The following is a 24192-nucleotide window of genomic DNA, read 5'->3' on the forward strand; positions in this document are numbered from 1 at the left end:
GGCAAACTCACCAGTGTTCTGGTGGTATTATAAGGCTAATTGATACTTAACATTGCCAGTGAGCTTGCTGGTACTTCCTCTGTTTCGTCCAACTCTGGAGGTTCACATTCAGGGAGGGCAGGGGGGTGGTTGTATAACACAGAGGGGCTCTGAAGGTTTACCAGAAGGACAGGTGGGTTAATGGGTTCTGTAGGGCTGGGGGGCTGTAGTTCACATCTGCCCCCTTCATCCTCTGGCTCGGATTCAGAGTCCAGACTTTGCTCCAGAGAGCCTGGTGTTCCTGTGGAGCTCTCTGCTGAGACAGGACAGAACAAAATAAAATATATAAAATGGGCTGAAAGACATTATGCAATTATTCAGCAATGCAAAATTAAGAATAAATAAATAAAAAAAAATAAAAGAAGTGTTAAACTTTAAAATAACAAATATTTTTTTTTTTTACATTTATGATTTGAATATATAACAAATGTAAAATATTAAATGTACTGTTATACTTCTGTATAATTTACAATTATTTTTAGTACACACACAATTTTAAAAATCAAAAAGTAATATTTTTTTTTTTAAAGGAATGCATTATTTTAAATTATATTTAAAAATTACATTGTTTAAAATGTACATAGATTAAGATGTAAAAATATGAATATTAAATACAAATTAAACATTTACTGAATTTAAGTTAATATAAATATTATAAAGAAAAAATAAATATAAAATGTAATTTTATTAATATTATTAAATAATATATTAAAATATACATGTGCAAAAAAATTCATATTTAAAAAAATGAAATGTAATACCGTGGTCCTCCAACTTGTCTAACTCTGCCCCACTGCATTCATCTGTGACCCCTCGTTCATCGCTGTCATGTAAACAGTGTTCTTCTCCATCAATACTGCTATCCTGCTCAAACCAAACCATCAAAATGTATACATCTCCCTTCTTGAAGTTCAGCATTAACACTAAATATTAAATATGAATCGTGCATTGCACAGCATGAGGGAATACTGTGCATTTATAAATCACAAACCTGTTGTAGAGACTGTGAGCGGGTTGTGCTAGTGCTTGAAGGCCGACTGGACTCAGAATGGAAGATGGAGGAGTAAAACACAATAAGGGTCTCCACTATGCGTGCCTGGTATGGGTAATCCACCAGAGAGGACAGTGACACTGTGGCCCCTGAGGGCCGTGGTCGCATCAGTGAGGGGCCAAACACGATTCCTAGATTACTTGGGCTCATCTTATTGTCGTCTTCCAGCTCTGCAATCCTGAAAACAAAATGCAATTAATTTAAGCTTTACAAAATCAAAACGAGTGACCTAGAAGTAGTGCAAAATCATGAATATTTCATTTCAACACATCTTAAAAAAAAAAAAAAAAGCATAAAACTTTATTTTCAGGTTTGAATTGTCTAGTGACGAAGTAAACATATAAACGAAGTTAGTAGCTCTAAGTTTATAAGCCTTGAAATGTAAAATGTCAACGCTACACTCCAACCTTCTCAAGTGTCGTGCTATGTAGCGGAGAGTGCTGGTGTTTGGCTTAGGCAGCTCTTTAAGCAGATTTTTAAGTCTGTCCACAAGGGCCAGAAGTTCAGGGTCCATCTCAGGGCCAAGGTCCACCAGGTCGGGCCCTTTACCAGCTTCGGCTCCCTCTGGACCCACTACTGCCAGGCTTTCCTTAGCCAGACCCATCAGATTATTGTACAGACGGAAGAGCATGATAGGCTCTGGAAGCTAAAAGATCAAATGTATTTTGAACAAAGAGGATGTAAAAACTGACTGGGTTAACAGATAATGCAACTGTGAATATGTAAACCACAAAATTTGGCTACTTCCTTATAATAGAACAGATAAACTTGCATTGAACTCAATTTCCACATTATATTTCATTTTTGCTAATATTTTCCTCAAATTATGGTTGCTAATATTTTCCTCAAATTATGGTGACTCACCTGTCGCAGGTAGAGCTTCAGTACATTACTGATGTCATGTGGTGAAGATTGTGACAGCTCTACCAGCTCCTTGCCATTCTCAAATGCCTGGCACAACTTCTCCACCCGTGTCTTCACCCCGTTCACCCGGTAAATGCCCTAAAAAAAGAGAAAGAACTCACAACCTTGCATTTCTGTTGGCTAAGGCAAACATACCTGACCTGCTGGCTAAAGCCAAAGTATACTTTTTAAGCTGAAGTACACAGACAAGTGTGGTCTGTGTGTTCTGTCCTTGCACAGCTCAATATTTCTACACAAGGCTAGGATATACTTAGTTTTTCCACATGCTGTTCCATGATCTCACGCATGGATGAGCGACCAGCCTTACAAAATATCCTCTTCTGATCCGTGAGCCAATACATAAGCGTTCGATGCATGTGTTCTGTGACTGCACTCTTTTAGTCTTTAGTCAACAGTAGATGCATACGCTTTCGACATGCACAGATGCGGACTGTCTGCTTGCAGCCAAGTTTTTCTAGTGTACCGTGTGGATGACGACATTTGCATCCACGTATCGGCACGCAGAAAATCCAAGTATACTTTGGCCTACATGCGGACACTCTGCATCTTTGCACGACAACTGCACTAAAGAGCATCACAAAGCGGTTGTAGTTTGCATGTAGAATGTGTCCGTATTAGCTATCGGTCAAAAGAGTATACTTTGAAAGGCTGAGCACTCGACTGTGCGTGAGACAGAACGGCACACAGAAAAACAAAGTAGGTCTTGCATACAGACTGATGTGGCTTACCTTCATTCTCAAAGCTCTTCTCTCGATCTCACCGATGCATTTCTTGATGATGAAGGGGATGCCATCAGGGCTGTTGGCAGACACCTGCGAGAAATCCTGCCCAAAGAGCTGCAGTCGGCCCTGGAGTTTCTTGTGGCCGCACTGAATTGCCAAAGTCTCCAAGCAGCGCTTGTGACAGGCCAAGAAACACTGCAAAATTGGAAATACCAAATCATCCCTAAAATACACTTAGTAACCTGTCTATATAGTGCATTTCAAAGATAAAGTAAAAATGTGCAGAGGACAGTGCTTCTCAACTGTTGTATTGTTCTGATACGGTCGCAAACTGCATGGCTAAATCAATGCTAAAAGCAAACAATAAAATTAAACCAAGCATATAATTGTGCATAAATGGGATAGCAAAATAAATAGGCTGAAACAAAATGAACATGGTGCCATTTGATGTTGACAAAGGCAACACATCCAATTAATCTGTCAATTTTTAATATGGCTAATACTAATATAATATCTGGCCCAATGTTTGTTTCAGGTGTTAAGCCATATATAAATATTTATATTGATATCATTATGGATGTTGTTGGACCAATGCAGATTAATAGATTACTACATATCTGATTTCAAGGACATCTGTGTTACTTTTGTAGTGATAAGCAATTGTGTTGGGTCGCCACTTGATGTCCAATGTAAAATTTGGGTCCTGAAGCAAAACCAGTTAAGAACCACTGCCCTAGAGGATGGATCCAAAGTGACCTCACCTCTTCACACTCAGCTCCCTGGAAATAAACATAGCTGTCACATTCTCTGCATTTGGATGGGGAGCGCAATTTACGCATTTTGTGGGTCTGAGCGGCTTTCGACAACCCGATATTCCGAAATGGCCCGGTGGGCACTGCCATTTCAGGTTCGATGCCGTTTATATCTGTACAAAATTGAGCAAACATGGACCATATTTGAATAAGTAATTATTAATCTTGTAACAAGGTATAGATTAGGAATTTAGACATTCATCCACTATATTATCTCACTTGGAGTTTCAAAGGAAGCAACATTTGAGTCCCTTTCATCCGGATCTTCATTTGATGACATTGTTCCAGTTGATGATGTCCAGGCCATTTTACTTATGTCACCTATACGTTGATTACATGGAGCAAAATTAATAGTAGAACGACTATATTTTCTGAAGAAAATATAGTCGTTAGATCAAAAGTCTAAATACTCAGAAATGTAAAAGGTAATGATATCAGGTAAAGGTAATGCCACAAGAGGTCATACCAGTGCTGGTTGTAGGAGATCCCAGGCCACTTCCTCCTCCAACACTGTCTGTATCACTCACTGTAGAGCCCCAGGATTTGTGGGTCATGTGACCTCGAGCTGGCACAAAACAAGAATAATTTAAAATTTCTTTGAATCATCAAATTACCTCTTAAAAGGTGAAGGGTGTCATTATTTAATGTTAAAATACCTTTTCCAATCCCAGATCAGTTTGCAGAAACAACCTTAAGCCATTTGTAGATTGACTACAATGAAAGGTGTAAACAGTTGTACCTTTGAAAAAAACTGCTGTATGAGAATACTGACCAATCCAACATAACACCATTGGCTAAACCAAATGGCATGAGTTTGGGGTGGGACGGTTTAATTCAACCAATTTATACAAGGGGAGTTTACGGGAAACCTGTTCGAAATAATACTTTTTGCAATCCTGCTTGGTGCCACAGAAATTACACTTCTTTTAGTGTAAAAAAGTACTAATATATATATATATATATAAATAAATAAAAGTAGGGCTGTCAATCCATTTTGCAATTTAATTCGTCAGGCTGTTCGAGGTGGGGTCTAAGGATAAATGTATACATGCTGTACCAACATCACATTATAAACAATGTTTTTAGGTTGCTGTGTCAAGTTAAATGTAGTTTAAAACTTAGAAAAACATGTCTTGAGTCCCTTGTAGTAGGAATTGTGCTCCATTGCAGCTGTGTTTGAACACAAGAATCTATCCTCATCTTGTGCTGTCACTAATGTCTAGCAAGCCCGATTGTGGTTTGTTCTCTGTACAGCTGTGCATTGTAAAATATACTGCGTAATATAATGCCAATATAATACACTTCTGGCAATATCATGTGCTCATTTTGCACATACCTCTCTTCAGTTCGTCTTTTTGAGAGGAGCTTGTATCCCCTGCATCTCCTGCAGAGGGCGGTACTTCAGTGGTACTCTGAGAATCTGCATTAGCACTGTCAGAACAAGCTCTGGCTGACGGCCTGAACATAAGATGACACAACAACATTAATTCACATCCAGTTCCATAATCATGTAAATTGTCATATCTATTGAAATATATACAGTGTGTATTGTGCACCTTGTTACTAAATGTCCTCTATTTACTGTATTATATGTGGTACTTTGTGTACTCCACCGTGTTACTATCTGGCTACTGATTTTCCCCACACCAGAACAATGTATGCATCTTTGGTATAATGTTTAAGAGTCTGTGTTTGAGAGTTAAAAGGAAGGTCTCTCACTGGCTGGTGGAGGCAGAATAGGGCTCAAACTCGTAATGGGTCTCGGGCTCTTCGATCATCTGAAGGTCTTTGACATGAGTGCCGTACTGTTGTCCAGGGTCGTACAGTTTACTGCTTTCACACAGTGTCTGATAGTGAACCGGCAGTGCGACAGTCTGCATGTGCATGATCTGGTAATAGGAGATGGTGGCCTGGGAGGGGAACAAATGGTTGCACTTTATAATATTCTTATACAGTATTGTAACTTAAATACATTTGTGTTGCAAAATAATTAAATAAAAATAAAACACCGTGTGATTTCACCTGCTTGGTGTTAATGGAACAAATCTGTGTGTGCATGTGCAAGTACTTACGGAGCGGATCGTCTGGTCCGTCTGTTTGATGACCTCTTGGATCTGTCGCAGAACTGTGACCTTCATGTGCTCAAGCTCCTGGTGTTGTGTGATCGCATCTGCGATGCAGGTCCTGTATGTGGCCTCCGCCTCCTCAGCCTGAGACAAACAAACAGTTTCAAAATCAACCTACCAAAAAATGCTTGTATATATATTATATACAATATTTGTATACTATACAGGTTGCTGTAAATCTGCTTGTAAACTATTTATGCATTGAAAATGTATTAATCACCATCAAACAATGATAATTCTCATTTAAGATTGTTATTGTGGCATGACTGAGCTCCAAATGAGGGGTGCATTGTGGGAGTTTTAGATAAAGTAGTGACCTTGTTGCGGGCCTCTTCCTCCAGTCGTTTCTTCTTGTCAACGGTTTTGGTGGTAGAGCTTCCACCCTCCTCCTCAGCCCTGTTAGCCGCTGTCCTCGCCTTGTCATATTCCTCACAGCGTGTCATGTAGACCTGCTTAGCCCTGCGCAGATTAGCCTCACACTCAATCTGTTCAAACACAGACACACAGAATCCTTCATTAACCTTGTTAAAATAAAAAAAGCAATAGGATCTATCAACTTAGACAGCAACTTAACATTACAGTTGTTTGGTGGTGCTTCTTGGTGACTACGGTCACATCCAAGCCAATCCATTTACAGCTTCCTAATCTCAATCTCAGCGTTTTTGAAACACTCCCATTTTGGTGGATGAAAATGTTGGTCCATTGTTGGAGAGACGTGTAAAAATAGCAACATAGCCTTAATGCCAAAACAAACTCCAGTTTATCATACGTGACAGAAACTCCGCCATCAGCACAGTCTGCACGCAGCCCGGATATTCTCGGCACGCCGACAGTCCTCATCTTTTTGCATCATTGCCGCATACACTTGCCATTGACCTTACTAATAGAGCATTATAAAGCAGTCATAGTACAAATGCGTCAAACATGTTTGTATTAGCTCAGGGTCAACAAAGTATATTTTGAAAGGCTGAGTGCTCGACCATGTGCAAGATGACCCAGAATGTGGAAAATAGTTGTACACCCCAGCCTTTAGGCCACGGCCACACTAATAGGTTTTCGTTTAGAAAATGTGTTGATTTCGCAACGTTTATGCCTCATCCACGCTGGAACGGAATTGTCATCCACCAAAAAAAACAAAAAACAAAACACAAATGCTCTCAATTATTACAAAAAAATAACGTTAGAAAATCAAAAACTTAGTTTTTAAACTAAAAAGGATTGGAGCCGTTCAGACTGAACGTATTCTTGTGTTAAAAATATATATATATATTAGATGCAGTGCAATGAGTGCAGGTGCAGAGACACTTTAACATTTAAAAGTTATTTTTAACTTAACACGGTGTCTAAACAATGTGCCGCACCTACGCAAGATATTGACAAAAACAGCGAGTCAACAATCAAAGTAATTTGCCTAGTGCATGTTTACATAGGAAAACAAATGAACAACAGCATGAACAGATGCAAAAATGTTTGTGAACGGCTCCTTAGTGTGGACCTGGCCTAGCTTCACAAGCATTGTACTTTCTCAGTTGCTCATCTTGGTATATGTCAGTAACATGATTTTTGGTCTGTATTATAAGTCGCTTTGGTAAAAAAATAAAATGCCATCAAAGAACGTAAATGCAAATATAAAGGACCACAAGTAAAGTTTGGCACAAGTTACCAGCTTTCTCTTGGCTTTTAACCACTGTTCCTTGATCTCCTTGCGTTTCTTCTCATGCTCTTGTTTGCGGAGTAGAAGAGGCTGTGGATGAACACAACAAATGCGCTTAATTACAGAGTTTTAAAAAGGGGACAATCCATAATCAAGTTTTTTATTATTATTTATAATTTTTTATTATTGAAACGGTTACTGTACAGGACAAAGTTAATATATTGAATGGAGGTAAGTGATGGACATGCTATTGTACCATGATGAAGGTTTGGTTCTGCAGGGTAGAGGCTGCCTGGTGCATCCCAGCGCTCTGCTCCAGGTCCTGCTCCAGTGCCAGAGAGTAGATGGAGAAAAACGGCATATGGGGCTGATGGAAAGAAAAAGAGATGTATGAGAAGGAAAGTAGATGGGGAGGAAGAAACCCTGAAGATGGCAAAGTTTCATCAACTCAACTCACTTGTGTGATTGTCTGTTTACATGACTGATAGATCCTTTGTAGACCTTTGGAGAACTCCAGCTCTAAAACAAATAGTAAAACAAGATACATTTAAAGTCTCTTTATTTAGCTAAAAAAAAACGTTCTTAACAGTGAAAAACCCTCAAGAAACATGTTTCCATATTGGACTCTTTATAGTGCAAAACTTCATCTAATTTACATATTTTGATAATCATATTCTACAATTAGCCAATGTTAATTTAGTCATTTAAATCATGTAATAAATATGAGCACATTTACATGCACCTACTTGCTGATAACTACCAAAAATCTGCTTATTCAAAACAATCTGACAAAGAGATTACATTTACATGAGATTTGAAATGATCAAAACTTTTGATGTCAAAACGTAAACGGTCACAACCGTCGGAAAAGCCGGTAAGAACACAGGTAAAAGTGTTTACATGCAATGTGAAGTCTGGGTAATAGGTATGATGCCTTGATTCCACCACAGAAAAAAAAAATATATATATTCTGACTGCATTTCTTGCAATTACAATTTCACACCTCGCATTTGCAAGTATACTATATAATTATGATACAAACTTTCATGTGCAAGAAATGATGTCTTGCAATTGCCTTGATATAAAGTCACAATTATGAGAAATTCACAGTTCCGAGATATAAAGTCAGAATGCTTTTTTCTCCATTGAAATACCAAGACTTCATTAATAGGCAAATATCCTTTGGTTGATATTTGCTTAACCATTTAGGGCCTTAACCCAAGAAAAGGATGTCGTTTAAGGTGTTTATATGGTTGTACGTGTTGTCGGCTTATGAAGCAATCAGTAGAAGACACGCTGAACACCCCCCACACACACACACAATCCCTCTTGTTCTTACCCAGCGCAAGCTTTTTCTCAACATAGCCGATCAGATCCTTCATGTATTTGGAGATGGTCTTGGCGTACGTCAGGGCGGATTCGACACCTCCTTCACTGCGCTGCAGTATAATGTCCACCTCTTCTGAACTCATTACTGTGAGCATGCATTCACAGAAATAAATCAATATTCATCCCTTTAAAATCATTTCAAGATGCACTATATATTGGTGGTCATCTCGTTATTTGCCAATATTAGTGAATGGTTTATATTTAGTGGTATTTTTCAGTTTCAAACAGTTCTTGTCTTTTGTACAATATAAACTTTCGCATTTCGGAATGTCAGATTTTATTTTAAGCATGTTAATTATATATGGAAGCTTAAGCAGGTTTTCATGCTAAAGAAAAAACAAATCAAACGGGATGTATTGTATACTAGCATATTTTCTACAGTATTTCACTCTCTTTATCCCTAAGTGCATTCCTTTATTTCTGAATTCATCAGAAAATGAAATACTCTACCCAGCTCAGATGAGTCACTCCATGTGTGCGAAGACTCGTGACCAGAAAGATTCTCCATAGACTGAATATTTAAAAGGGAACAAATAAGTCTTAATTTATAATTTAAACACACATTTTCCAGTTCCATATATTCATTTTGTCACACATACAAACTACTCTTCCATCATATATGCGTTCCCATTTCATTAGATTGTGGCATTCCAATCATAGAACAGCACATTCAAGAAGACTGCTGCCAACGGCCACTCCTAAAAATTGGAAATCTGACACACACACATACACACTTACTCTGCTTCTCTCTGTGGGCATCACGGACAACAGAGTGCTGCTGTCCACCTCTCCCATCAAGAGCTCTGAGACACTGAAAAAGGTAAAAAAATAAACTAAATAAATGTGATATTATACACATACTGGCTTAAGTTAACTCACCCATGATAACCAGGGCAAAATAGCTGAGGTCCATGCAAGTGTTTGGTTCATTAACTTTCACTATTTTGTACCGGGAAAAACTTGCTTGGTTCGGGCATGATCTACTGTTTTGAATACAAGAAGCTACGAGAGCAAACTATTCAAGAACATTTCAGCTAATGACTCTGCACTGCTATTCATGTGTGTATTGCAATGAATTTGGTAGCATAACTTGAAGAACTTGAAGTACTGCAGGAGTCTTTTAAAGAATCAATTATGAAATACTATTAACTAGGAGATATAATGATCAACTCTAAGTTAAATACAGATCCTTGAGTGTTTGGGGCCGTCTGCGAGTAAAAGAGTGGAAGCCACAAGTCAACATCCTGTTATTTCTCTACAATATGATTAAATGCATAATTTTTTAGAGAGCCGACTCAAGCTCTTTAGTAGAAGTACAAAACAGAGCAACCAAAATCTGATTTAATTTTTGGAGAGAAATTAAACACTAACCTAAAATGCATTGCACAAAGACTGTGTGTGTTATTTCCTCGTAAAATATAAGAGAGAAAAAATAAAGAGTAAAACATCTTAGGCCTAAATCTCAGATTGAACCATCTTCGTGTTTACCATCTTAGCGTTTATTGGTGCATGAATCGAACCCAATTATTTTCAATTCCAATTCCATGCACTTTAAACGTCTGATTCCAGTCAGACTAAAACAATAATTCATCTTTTTAAAATGTCATGTAAATGCATTAGTACATTTTTGGGGAAGTCAGACTAACAGACCTAAATAATATGATTGTAGCTTGGGTTCGTTCAAAATGTACAGTATACACCTTAATCGGACCAAAATGTATCTGAGTTGTGCTCCTGCAAAGACAGAGGTGATGCGCAATTTAGGTTTAGCCTGTTGTATTTGATGTCCTTCCTTCAAATAGTTGATTATACATTGTGTCATGCATACTCGGATAGACAGATGACTGGACTTCTCATGTTAACATACTAACTAGCCTCCATACTCACTTGCTGCTAAACGCAACAGCGATAGTCTCGATGGCTTTCTCAAAATCTTTCTTGTCTGCTTCATTGCACACTTCATAGTGGTATCCTGAAGTCAAAGACAGACAAATTCTGATTATATTGTTGAATTGGGCAAGATTAGAATAGAAATGCATTAGTTAAGATATAGAATATATAAGGGCCATTCAGACTAAAAGCATTATTGTGTGCAGCACAAATGTCTCGTAATGCTAAAACTTGACACGGCATCTAAAAAAAATGTGCAGCAATGGTCCTAGATGTCCATCTAGCTCATGTTTACACAGAAAAACACTGCAAACAAACACAAAAACCCATTTAGTGTGAACGGCCCCTTAGTGATGTACTGATAAATTATATCCATCCCCTGAGATCAAATGCCACACTTTAAAACTTCATATTTTAGCATTTGTGATTGGTCTGACCTTTGACCTGTGAGATGAGTTTGCCGGCAGCGGTCAGTGTCTCCACAGTGTTGAGGAGGGGGTACATGCTGATGACATGCCGCAGGATACGCAGAACTTCCCCCAAACACTCATGGGCCAACGGCCGGCGGTTCTCCTGTTTGTCTGAGAAAATACAACCACACCATCTCATCAGTGTGAAAAGTTTGCACTTCTAATTACCCTGACTCCAAAATGCAATCTTGACCACCATAATAGCTCTCTAAACTAATCTGAACATATGCATTGTCAAATTCGGCATAACACGTGAGAACCGAATGGAGATTGTCCTTGTGTTTGTAGATGTAAAACCTGGCATGAATGTCTTTGTGCAGAAGGTTTGAATATGCACATACACAAAAGTAATGTGGGTAGGGGAACATTATTAGTGAATAATAATTCAGTCCGTTTCTCACACAAAGTTATCACATAGCTTCAAAAGACTTGGAAAAATGGCACATAAATTGTATGGACTAGATAGATGTACTGTATACATTATATTATTATTTAAATATAACAATTTATAATCATTTAATCATTATATATTGAATAATCGTTATTTGAGGGCCTTTTCCAGCAAATATTAATAAATGCGATTGATTCGATTAATACATTTCATGTAATTCCTTTGATTACAAATTGCAACAGACTGATAGCCCTAGAAATTTCTACTCAAACGTTACTAAAGTGCTGATCCCTTCATATCATTTCCAAAGCAGCAAGTTGTTGTGCATGTGCGTCACAACTATAGTTCCAGCTTCGGCCACTGGGAAGGAATGTTCAGACATTTGGAAATCAAACACCAATTTTAGCAGACAAAACACTACCTGCGGTTGCTGTGAGATCAGTTTGTTATTTTTATTACAAGCTTTTTGGAACCACAGGGCTTTTCAATGTTTGAACACAAAGTTTTATTTGTACTTCTTGTAGCCTACTTTTTGAACAACTCTCCCATTTCACAATATGATAGCAACTGTCAAAATTGTGAGTAATAACCTTGTCAAATGATGTGTCTGTCAGTCATATGTAGAGGTACAGGAAATCTGCACAAATCCTAAAAAAGTCAGGTGATGTAAGACAAAAGCTAACATTTGTTCACACTGTCTTGCACTGCTTTCGTCTGCTGCAACACCTCTACAAGCCACTTCCTCCTCGCAAGGCTCTTAACTATAACTTTTTAAAGTGAGACACACAGAATTGTCATTCATAGAGTTTCCCCTTAACCCTGTCAAAGCAACCTGTGTAAAGAGCAAAGGGAAGCCTACAAAACTAAACTAACGGGTTTTACGCAGACAATGCAACTTGCGTAGAATCCAAAAATATTTTTAAAGACACAAGCTTGGTGTAAAATGTGCCGCAGGTCCAGGGTCAGCCACTAAAACCCATGCAATTGTCTTAATATCAAAAGGCTATATTTTCACTTCAACATAGTACCTCAACATACAATGATTGACTTAAACAAGGATTAAGTATAAAAAAATAAAAAATAAAAAATAAATCTCAGTAGAAGAGTTAAGAGTTTCAACTAACAAAAAGTGACATGGTAGTACCATGTTTTTGGAGACGGACCTGTTGCCATTATAATACCATAGTGTTCTTTGATATACACTACCAATTAAAAGGTTTAAAAGACATATATGACGATATTACACATTTTAAAATAATTTCAGTCACCAAAATTATTAAATAACACAGATGGAAATAATGTAGAGACCAAACTCTTTCATTTTAGCTTCTCCAAATGTAGTCAACAAAAGTAATTCAAAGCATTTAAGAATATGCCTTTAGATCACATGTTATTTAAGACAATGAGAAACCAATTCAGTCCAGTGCATCCAAACTTTTAAATGGTAATGTACCATAGAGTATCATGCAAATACTATGGTAAATGATGGTAATAGTTCTGTACTATACAGCATACTATATCAAAGTACCATTGCATCAATGTCTCGGTCCATAAGATCCTTGTGGTACCATGGTACCAGTTTTATTAGGCTGACTAAATGATTGTCAGTGAATGACGTTACACTACGAATCATTGTGCAATGTTTGCTTTCTGAGAGCGAAAGGGGGTGTTCTCTGAGAGTACCATTTCCTGAGCCAATGTGGTGCACCACACAGGAACTCAACTCTACTGCATCTACAGGAAGACAAGGCCGCTTGAGCAAACTCAGCTCCACCCTTTCACTCCACCATGGATCACATGATCGCCAGCGGAAGCTGATGTTTGTGGCGAGACCGTTGTTTGACGTGCAAATCCTTGTGTGGTGAATCTGAGGACTGAGCTACATTGACTTGGAAAGTAATGAACACTGTAATAATGCATTAATTAACAAGTTGGGGTGATTTCATGTCTAATCGGTTGATTTTTATTAAAAGACTGAAGCTTTGTTTTTTTGTAGGTCAAATTAAAATCATTTTTACCATTTGTGTGAATTTACCAACTTTTTTTTTTTTTTTTAACCATGCCTTTATTTTGGGTACTTTTAAAATAACTTTCATGAATAGATTTGATTGTTTTAGCCTTGTCCTAAGCCCAGACTTTCAATATTCATCTATGACAATCAACTACAAAAATACAAATTATTACACGTTTAAAAATATGATCAACAAAGAGTAAAATAAACCATTAAAAAAATGTTTTCTGTGAAAATGATTTCCATCCAAATTTAGTATTGGAGGAGAAATGTGGGCTAGGATTCTAAAAAAAATGCAAGATATCATCTAGAGATGCAAGGGTGCATATGATGCGATTTAAGATTTTGCATCGATTCTATTGGACACCCTCTAGATTGTAAAGGCTTTGTCTTAAAGACACACCCACCTGCTGGCGATGCTAATCAGAAGACAAGGACACAACCCATGTTTTTTGGGGATATGTTAAGATCCAAGAATTTTGGTGTGACATAGTGGACACTCAATATTAATTTGCCACAGACTGTGTATTTTGGGTGATGGGTTGATGATTAGCAGGCGGGTAATCCTCAGGGGCTGGAGGTCGACTGAAGCACCCTCATTTCGGGAGTGGTGCGTCGAGTTGGACAGGGTGGCGGCATTTGAGGAGATGATATATAGAAGGCTAGGCAACCTGTATGTATATATCAGGAAATGGGGCAGCTATTTAGTATTTTTGGAAGGCACTTGGGGAGGGGACGTGGAGAGAGACTAGAGTTTGTTTGTTTTTCCTTCATGTGATGCATGTGCATACATTACTGAATATTGTTAGACAAATTACACTTTATAAAACATGTTAATTCTTTAATGTGAATGGTGTCATTTCTGCTCAACGAGCATCACCAAACCTAATTGCAAAAATAATGACTATTTTCAAAGTGGTTTTCCAAACACCACTATCTGCCATTGGTTTAACAAACACATAGTCCCGCCCCAAATTCACGGTATTGGTTGAGCCAATGTCAGTATGTTGGGCTGATTGGGATGCTCATACAAACAGAGCCAAGATTTGAAAGTGCCACAGTGTTTATACTTCAGGAATATCAACCAATGAATGGCTTTAGTTACTTTGCATTTAAAGCTGGGATACAAGAAGGTTTATAATCTTAAAAAGTTACAACTCAACTTTAAATATTCTCCCAATCAAACAACATCAAAAACAAAATCATCATCTTACCTTCAAGCACAACATCTTTCAGTTTCTCCACCGCTTTGGCAAACCGTTCCACAATACGCAGCAGTGAGGGAATGTCCTCCACCTCGATAGCCACTGTGGACTCAGGGGTCTCTGACGAGGGACTCTGGGCAATGACGGATTTTCCTGCGCCCTTACTGAAGACCCAAGACTGGATCGGGAAGCCCGCCGCACTCGGATTGCGACTCAGAGAAGTGGGGCGCTTCAAGGTGCCCATCGGGGATGGGCAGCCCACCAGCTTAGTGTGCTGGGTCAAGGGGGTACCTGGACAGGAGGAAGGGACATCCAGGATCGTGGGAAAGGGACTGGCAGAGGTGTGGGAGGAAGTGGCTCCATCGACTGCATCTTTCCGTGGCTGCTCTTGAAGAGCAGTGAGCTGAATTACGAAGAAAACAAATATATCAGATTGAGAAAAAAAACAATCCAAATTCTAAACAGAAAGTGCTTGTGTGAATGGGGCGTGTTTCAAGGCATATGAAAGACCATAATAGACAGCTGTTAGTAAACAGTACGTCTTTCACAAGAGTGATTGTGTAACTGTGGACATCTTCCTGTCACACCCTGCAACCCCGAGTTGATGCCACTCTAGCTGATCTCGTGGAGGCCTAAAACACTCTTGAGCAAGCGAACACAAGGTCATCATGTAATCGAATTAGATTTGAAAACACCATCTTGTCTAATCTCTGTATCTCTTTAGACAATAGGCACATTCAAGGAGAGAATAAAAACCAAACAACCTTTGAAGTTACTTAGAAAGACCCAAAAACCAACATTTCAAGGAAATTCGACAAACTATAAAAAGCCATGTTATCAATTGAGATTTTTCTTTCCATGGTTCCAAAGTCTACAAACAGGAATTGACAAAAAACACAGACATGGACCTCTTTGTGTCAACATATTGATTATATGTTAATTTCTCAGATAGCACACGTACATCTCAGAGATGTGCGTTTTAGATCTTTTCATCTGGAAAGCATCACAATCTAGGAAACATCTACTGAACATCTTAAAAAGATCAGATTTACAAACATTTTCAATAATAAACATCTCAAAGACATCTGCTGAAAGTCTTATTAACATCCAGAAGGAAACAGACGTAAATCTTACAGACGTATTGCAGATGAGACAACAAACTAAATAATCAAATAGACATCTGGGTGATGTACGGGTGCTATCAGGGTTATATAGAAAATATGAAGGTGGAAGAAAGTGTATGTTTCAGATGCTGTAAGAGGTCACCATTTTTAATAAACTTTTAACTTTTTGTAGTGCAGTTCAATAGTCCAGGGATGTGAAAGGATATATATACAAATTATTATTATATTATTTAATACCCTGATAGCACACAAACTCACCCAGATGTCTATATTTGGAATATTTTTACATAGTTTGCTCATCTGCAATATGTCTATAAGACACACGTCAATTAGTACGTCTCTGATGTCAATAAGACATTCAGCAGATGTCTTTGAGATGTTTAGCATTTAGTAAATGTGATCTTTTTAAGATGTTTAGCAGATGTTAATCAGATTGTGATGCTTTCCAGATGAAAAGATCTAAAACAGACATCTTAGAGATGTACGTGTGCTATCTGGGAAGCTTTTTAATACAGAACCTACCTGTTTGAGCCAGACGTTGGGTCTATTTGGTAAGATGTCCAATTTATTTTTGCTGTTTGTTTTCTTAACCCGCTGACTCGTCGCGTACGGACTGTAGCTTTTGCTACCTGCTCCACGCTTCAACATTTTCAGTTACTGTCTATAGGGTTAAAATCAACCTACAATTCATACGCCATCATATATAATCCTTAAATTGCCCTTTAATGATAAATACGCCATTTAAAACAACGATAATGAAAAATAAACTTCGTTAACACTTCACGTGCAACAGATTAAACAGCCGAAGAATGTCCTAAAACCTGAATATATACCACTAGAGAGAGTGGAAAACAAGTGAAAACAATAATAAACGATACATTTAGGAAAAAACAATTAGCAAAGTAAGGCAAACCCCAAACTTCTCGCCGCCCTCTGCGCCATATCGCACTAAGCAAGTGCGATCCATAACACAATATAACTCTGTAGGCTATAATAAATATAAAGTTTGATATTTGCGTTTCAAAATACAGATACAATTGGTGAATATTTCAGCGACTGATGAAAGCGCCACGAAAACACGAGCGGTGGACAGAAATGCCAGTCAGATTGATTGACAGGAGGAAAAGACTCGAGATGCAGTGCGACTTACTGATGGAGAGCTGAGAGGCGCCTGGCTGCTTCCTGTTCGGCTCCTCTTTGACATCGAGTGCGTCTTTATCAGCTCCCTTGTCCTTTTCGAGAACATTTTAAGCTTCGAGTGTTTGGATCCGACGCGTGTGTCTTTGATTTTACGATATTACACCCCTGCCCACCCCCCGGCTCCCCATTTCAATGCACCGATGCGAGGATTTGACCAGTGTTTATCTCCATACACACGAGGTCGAGCGGCTGTCTCGCTCTAATGTGATCGCACATTGACTGTGAAACTGCTGCCACTGATCACACAGTCGGAGCATCCGCTTTGAGTTTTTTGTGGCTTTGACAAGTGATCCTGCATTGTCATAAAGGTGCATGAGGACCGGATAAAAATAATGCATGCCTTTTAGTTTTAAAACAACTTCATGCGGCGATATCAGTAATTTTTAACGTACAAAAAAACAACAACAACAAAAAAACAAAAAAAACAAATCGTCATCTTGGCGCGCGCTCAGAAATTAACATCAAGCGGCATGTTCATGTTAATTTCTGTCACCTGCTAATGTTTAATTAAACCCACTTTGTCTTCTTTATTTACACAAAACAAAAAAACAAAAAATATTTCTGTCGCTTGTACTCCTATGTTTCCCACCCCTTCTCTTTTCCATTTAAATTACATATATATAGGCCTATATATATATATATATATATATATATATATATATATATATATATATATATATATATATATATATATAAGAAAACAATTAGGCTTAATTTATCATTATTCTTAATATCAGTCAACTACTGGGAACTTAGTTTTCTTAACGTATCTCTCTCTCTCTCATTTAATAAACTTAGATTATACAAATAATAATTCATTAGTTTATCATTATTGTTTATCACTGACCTTTTTAATTATGTTTTATAGATGGCAAATAACCTTTTTTTTTCGTTTCCTCTCTTTTAATTTTTATTTATTAATTTAAATGAAATTGTATTTTATCATTGTTATTTTTTCACGGAACCATCGAATGGGGGAAAAAAAAATCATATTTTTCTTATTTAATATTTCTGTTCCCTTTCTTTCAGTTTTATTATCAGGATTATATATCAGGAAGTTTTTTTTCTTTGTTTCCTCTCTTTTTGATTTACTTAAATTACAAACATAATGATAGCCTAAATGTTTATTAGATGTGTTCTCTTTTATTTTATTATTAACTTTATTCTCATTCTAGTTATGTCAATATTATTGTTATATCACTGAAAAAAAAAATATATATATTTTTTAGATGGCAAAGAATGCATTTTAAAGTGTTGTTTTCCTTTCATCTCTTTTTAATTCATTAAAATAATAAAAATTATTCATTATTATTTTATTATTGTTTCATCACTGACCTTTTGAAATTTATTGTCACCAACGCAGGCTCGAGTCTGGCCTGTGTCATGTCAAAATCACATTCCTCCTAAATCTTCATGGCCCTATATATCAAGGCAACAAGCCCTTTAATAAACAGTTTAAATCATTAAAGCTTAAATCTTTTGTTTAATTTATTTCAAAATAGAAAAAACGAAATAATATATAATGATTTGGTAAAACATATGCAAATTGTCTTTATTACAACTGGCAATATTTCTTTTTGAAATGATCCTGAGGAAAATCTCAGCACATCCATTACAGCAACAAAATGTGCAAAAGGATGCTAGTGCATTGTTCACAAATCTTCTAAATCAGTTCAGGATTACCTTCATCTACATAAAGTCCATAAAGTTAATTCATTAAAAAAACAACAACACTGAAACATTAAAAAAAAAAGCTTTTTATAGTTCTTTTCAGTATGGTTGTGTAAAGGTACAGCTCCAATAAGAGACATGAGAGGTCTATGATAGTGTTGTCCATGTATTAGAGCTCTGTAGCTGGTCCCCATTCAGTGTCATCAGTTTCATCATCATCGTCACCATAATCATCATCATATCTGTCGTCATCATTATCGTCACTGTCACTTCCTCTGATTTGCATCCTCCTCATTTGTATGGCTTCATGATGGGCAAATCTAAGAAAAAATTGAAATATTAGCACATTTAAAAACAATGAACAATAGAGCTTTAACATCCTAAAGCTTAAAGCTGATGTGTAATTTTTTCGATATTAAAATACATTTCAATAGCAGAGACAACTATAAGCAAGTCATTTGAAGATTGATTTTCCAGAAGAATGCAAACACCGTGTCTATTTTGCACTTTTAAAACATTTGGCCCCTAGGGGGCCTGGGTTGCTCAGCGAGTATCGACGCTGACTAACGCCCATGGAGTTGCAAGTTCGAATCCAGGACGTGCTGGGCTACTCCTGTCAGGTCTCCTAAGCAACCAAATTGGCCTGATTGCTAGGGAGGGTAGAGTCACATGGGGTAACCTCTTCATGGTTGCTATATTGTGATTCTCACTCTCGGTGGGGCGTGTGGTGAGTTGTGCATGGATGCCGCGAAGAACAGCGTGAAGCTTCCACACACGCTACATCTCCGCGGTAACACGCTCAACAAGCCACGTGATAAAATGCGCGGATTGACTGTCTCAGAGGTAACTGAGATTAGTCTTGGCTCAACCAGTGGTGCTAGTTTGGGATGGGACTACCTGTTTGTTTGAAAAATTGAAGATGGAGGAGTGTTCAGGAAACCAGTTTATTATTATATTTGCAATTTTGTTCAGTGCTGCTAGTGGCCCAGAAATGACACACTTCAGCTTTAAGTTGACAGATGAAGTGTAGTAATACTCACATTATGAATGAAGGAGAAGGCTTCCTTTCAGGTTGTGCCATATAGGCCTGAAACAATAAAACATAACTGATGACCAACAGTTTCACAAGTGCATTTAATGAAATCTACACACGTACATATTGAAGACTCTCTTAGAAAAAAAGTGAATTAATGAATCTGCAAACTGGTAAGATCACTTTGTATTTGCATTTGGTGCATTGGCATGTGTTCATTTTAGACCCTGCATATCACTATAATTTTGTGCATTGCACAATGGAAATGAGAAATCTGGTATATATGGTACCCGTCGTAGTTTCTCCTCTGTGGCTGACAGTGGTGGAGGGGTATCTGCAGCGAGTTCTGTGAGGTCTGGTGCCCTAAAGTTGGGTGGCATGTTGGAGGGTGCTGGTGGTGTGCCCAACTCAGTGGTACTGAAGTCTGAATCACTGAAGCTGCGCTGGGAGGGGATGTCGTCCTGTTGTTGGGGGCTATTGTAGGTGAGGAGTGAAGATCGGGTCTCTGGAACATGAAGGATCGGAGGTACTTCAGAGGGGGTCAAGGTGTACTCAGGCTCTTCCTCCAGGTATGATTCTGGGTCATAGGGAGGCTCACGGCTTGGGTTCTGCCCAGTGGTGGGCTCCGAGGAACGGGCCAGTGCACTGCGGTGTCTTCCAATGCCTTCGGTGGGCTCTTCCAACTCTTCGTTGTCTGTGTAGACTTCGCCGTCAGTGAAAGTCTCACCGTCAGTGTCCTCGTAGTCACTGGCACCGCTGAGGTAGTCAGCGTTGTGCGAGCGGCTCAGTGCGTCAAGCTCTTCGTCGCCGCCTCTTTCCAACTGGTGACACAAAGTTCTTGTTAACCAACTCAAATATAACATATTCTACACATACTGTATTAATGCAGCATCCAAGCAGTAGTGTGCAAGCATCGAATGCATCCACATGGGCTTGCAGTAAAGAGTGTATACACTTTGAAAGGCAGAGCACTCAACTGTGGACGAGATGGAATGGCATGCGGAAAACTAAGTGTACTCTAGCCAATAAGTTGGTCACGTTCTCTGACTCTGCAGTGCTCATAATGCCAAAATGGATCAATGAGCAGCTCTTTTGTCAATGGATGCAAAATACTAGGACCCAAGAAAATGCAGTTATCACTATTATTACTACACTCACCGAGCACTTTATTAGGTACACCTGTACACCAACTAATCAGCCAATCATGTAACAGCAGTGCAATGCATAAAATCATGCAGATACGGGTCAGGTGATTCAGTTAATGTTCACATAAACCATCAGAGTGGCATGATTGTTGGTGCCAGGCGGGCTGGTTTGAGTATTTCTGCAACTACTGATCTCCTGGGATTTTCATGCACAACAGTCCCTTGAGTTTACTCAGAATGGTGCCAAACACAAAATGCATCCAATCAGTGGCTGTTCTGCAGATGGAAACGCCTTGAGAGAGGTCACCAAAGAATGGCCAGACTGGTTTGAGCTGACAAAAAGGCTATGCTAACTCAGATTACCACTCTGTACAATTGTAGTGAGCAGAATTACAGTCCAATCGGAAACTCAAAATACAGTTATTCTGACATGGCATGAACGCACCATTTAGCAAATGTTCTTACCATTACTTCTGAAACCCAGACTGGTTTATCCTGCTACTGACGAATCTTGTCTTTCAGAACATCAAACCATATGTTAAAATTATTCTGAATATCAATGCGTGCTGTGAAGGAGAACAAAGAACAAGAGATTGCCTTTCAGAGCAAGACCTTCTAAAAGTATTTTCAACAAAGAATTTCAAGTTTGATGACTGGAAGACTTTGAAAGTTTACCAGAAAATAAATGGCTGTAGTGTTTCCTGAGCTTTAAAGCCTGAGCGTAGAGGCGTCGAGAGCTCTTTTTGGAGTTTGGCATGTATTTTTGCCTTATGGCCTTCACATCTTTCCAACTGTGAGGATCCAAAAACAGCACCATGGGATGGTATTGAATATAACTCAACCTCTCTATTGCAGTTGGAGTGATGTCCAGCAGAGGGTACTTTTCCTACAAGTGACAACACATTTTAGTTGGTTGGGGAAAACAGTTTGGTATAGGTCATGTTTTTGTTTTTTACATGCTGACAGCTGAAAGTCATGAAAAAGTTCACCTGCTCTGTGATCCGCCTTACTGTGTCCAGTTTGATGACACTGGATGAACTCCCACTTCCACACCTGGGTACCATTTCTACAAATGTTATTGGAAATATAAAAAAGTGACAGTGAAGGAGTGCTAAGAAAAAATACACACTTGAAATCCTTACTTTAAAACATATATCTATTTTTCATACCTGCAACTTCAAATTCATCAGGCATTTCTCTGGCCAGCTTCTCATTGACGATGTCATTCACAGGACCCAAAACGACGATAGGCCGCTTGAAATTGGCTGAATATAATCAAACGTAGAGAACTGTTAGGCTCTTTTTTATTATCGCCATCAGCCAGCTTAATTAGGCAAATGCTGAAAGCTGATAATATCAGGACTTATTTTTTCAATTAAAACAGAATTACAATATCGGCTATTACTGTATACCTATCGGTTATCGGCCATAACATAAAAATGGTTGGTTATCAGTCATAGAGAACATACTAGACATATGCAAACCATATGCTCTTACAAACAAAATTTAAAGACTAGGGATGCACAATATATCAGTGACCATATTGGACAATGTTAGGCTGTGTTTTTTATTATCGGCATCAGCCTAATTTGGCAAATGCTGGAAGCTGATAATATCAGGATGTCCAATTAAAACAAAACGCAACAAAAAATACTAGAGAATAACAATACTGGCCATAACATCGGTTAGTATATCGGTTATCGGCCATAACATAAAAATCATTGGTTATCAGTAAAATTGGCAATACTGGTGTAGTATTGGTGTTTTTATAGAGTAATCTTTAATTTGTTTAAAAAACATCCACTAACCCTCTCTCAGCAGGACCTTCTCATAAGCTGGAAATTTGCCCTGAATTGTCAACTGTAGCAGGTCATCACGGGTTCTTCTGGTGTTCTTCTTGGCCCCTCGGAGACCACGAAGCTTCCAGAATTCAGCTCTGGGGCCGGAGGCTTGGCGCTCGGCCGCACTGATTCTCTGCGCCTGCTCCAAACTGGCCAAAGTTTCAGCCCTGAGATACAGAAAAGGCAGCAATGAGACACCTAGTGTAAAGGTAAGATCTATAGTGTACTTTGAGGATGCATCAGTCCCACTTGGATGGTGGATTATATTTAATAACCACCAAAGGCTATCAAAGAATATGTTATTTAAAGGTAAACGCAAATGGATACACCTCCCTGCTGGTCCAAGAAGGTTAACATGCTTTCAAGATGAACACAACAATGAAAGAACAACTACATAGAAAATCTGAGCGGCTACTTTAACACCTGGTCTGGTTAGGAATGGTGCCTTTGTCCAGTTCGTGCAAGTCATTGCCCATGCGCACAGCTAACCAAGTTCCAAGCTTCCCACGGTGCATGGTGTCCACCACTCTAAACACCTCGCCTCTGGTGAAGCTCAGGCCAACGTTGCTCTCCGCCACATGGTCAAAATGTGTACGGATGTAGAAGGAGTCACCCAGGCTAGACTTCAAGATCTTCTTGTAGACTGAGATAAAAAAATGATTTACAATCAGTAATGTCCTAAATTTGTAAAAACATTTATAGACTGTATCTATTAATAATGATTAAAAGACTTACAAGTCAACATGAAACAGAATTCGCAATAAAAGTACTTTTGTAATAACAAATAACAAATTATAATTGTGCAAAATATGACCGGTTTCAGTTTTCATTTCATGTTAACTTTAAAAGGGACATCCAATATCAGGACATGAAGCCACTCACTGTCCATTTTATTCTGAGTACGGATATCAATACGGTCCCCAGCACGGATGTTCATGAGGTACATAGCTGCTTCCTCTCTGGTGAAGTGGCTGAAGTCCACGCCATTTACCTAAAATAACACAACATGTCGAGGTATCATCATATATGAAATGTACCTAATTATTTGGTCTTACCTCCAGTATCTGATCACCCCCTTTCATGCCTTCCCTCTGGGCTGGACTGTTGGCTTGGACACCACCAACAAAGATGCCAACGTCATTTCCTCCCACCAATCTCAACCCAACGTTACCCTCCTTCACAAAGTCCACATGGTTCTGATCCGAACTGTACCTAAAAATGGAGAAACACAAAACGTTGAAGTGAATTTACAATAAAGCACATGTGAATCAAAAAGTTTCTTTGATGATTGGTTGCATAATTACAGAGCCCTTTAGAGGACAGGGAGGGATTAGGAACGCAAACTATAGCGAAGGAACGCAAAAGTTACAGCAAGAAAACAAACTATTGTGAAAGAACTCAAAACTTACTGCAAGGCAATGCAAACTATTGTGAGGGAATGCAAATTATTGTGAGAAAACAAAAAGTATTAAAATTATTATTAACTATAAAAAA

The 24192-nt window shown here is 38.4% G+C and overlaps 2 protein-coding genes across 2 annotated transcripts in view; both read right to left on the reverse strand.

The window, feature by feature from the left end:
- Nucleotides 1–34: 34 nt before the first annotated feature.
- LOC127639419 (rho GTPase-activating protein 45-like) lies at nt 35–16903 on the reverse strand. Its single transcript, XM_052121429.1, has 23 exons — nt 16331–16903; nt 14694–15087; nt 11045–11188; nt 10605–10689; nt 9456–9528; nt 9168–9228; nt 8668–8802; nt 7786–7847; nt 7585–7695; nt 7338–7418; nt 5992–6159; nt 5621–5758; nt 5268–5458; nt 4885–5006; nt 4015–4113; nt 3768–3869; nt 3498–3661; nt 2743–2931; nt 1955–2092; nt 1498–1736; nt 1031–1268; nt 801–903; nt 35–295 (listed from the first exon to the last, which is right to left on the reverse strand). Exons 1-23 carry the CDS (start codon nt 16454–16456, stop codon nt 36–38), a joined length of 3423 nt encoding a protein of 1140 aa, XP_051977389.1. The 5' UTR covers nt 16457–16903; the 3' UTR covers nt 35.
- A 1661-nt stretch (nt 16904–18564) lies between these two features.
- The window catches only part of LOC127639423 (tight junction protein ZO-3-like), a 38679-nt gene continuing 33051 nt past the window's right edge, over nt 18565–24192 (reverse strand). The window contains 11 exon segments of the mRNA XM_052121432.1: nt 18565–18999; nt 19720–19766; nt 20003–20533; nt 21323–21423; nt 21533–21743; nt 21847–21923; nt 22027–22122; nt 22666–22865; nt 23122–23341; nt 23581–23689; nt 23754–23910. Of these exon segments, the coding sequence (XP_051977392.1) occupies nt 18849–18999; nt 19720–19766; nt 20003–20533; nt 21323–21423; nt 21533–21743; nt 21847–21923; nt 22027–22122; nt 22666–22865; nt 23122–23341; nt 23581–23689; nt 23754–23910 (1900 nt within the window). The 3' untranslated portion in view covers nt 18565–18848.

The sequence above is a fragment of the Xyrauchen texanus genome, chromosome 48 (genome assembly GCF_025860055.1).
Source record: "Xyrauchen texanus isolate HMW12.3.18 chromosome 48, RBS_HiC_50CHRs, whole genome shotgun sequence".
Classification (NCBI taxonomy): domain Eukaryota; kingdom Metazoa; phylum Chordata; class Actinopteri; order Cypriniformes; family Catostomidae; genus Xyrauchen; species Xyrauchen texanus.

What these genes read in the sequence shown, in the direction of transcription:
- LOC127639419 (XM_052121429.1), bottom strand. Translation starts at nt 16,456, where the DNA reads ATGTTGAAGCGTGGAGCAGGTAGCAAAAGCTACAGTCCGTACGCGACG. An exon ending in TGCCCACAGAGAGAAGCAGA is followed by an intron (nt 9,229 to 9,455) that starts GTAAGTGTGTAT and finishes TTAAATATTCAG; the next exon opens with TCTATGGAGAATCTTTCTGG. An exon ending in AAAAGACGAACTGAAGAGAG is followed by an intron (nt 4,114 to 4,884) that starts GTATGTGCAAAA and finishes GTTTTGTGCCAG; the next exon opens with CTCGAGGTCACATGACCCAC.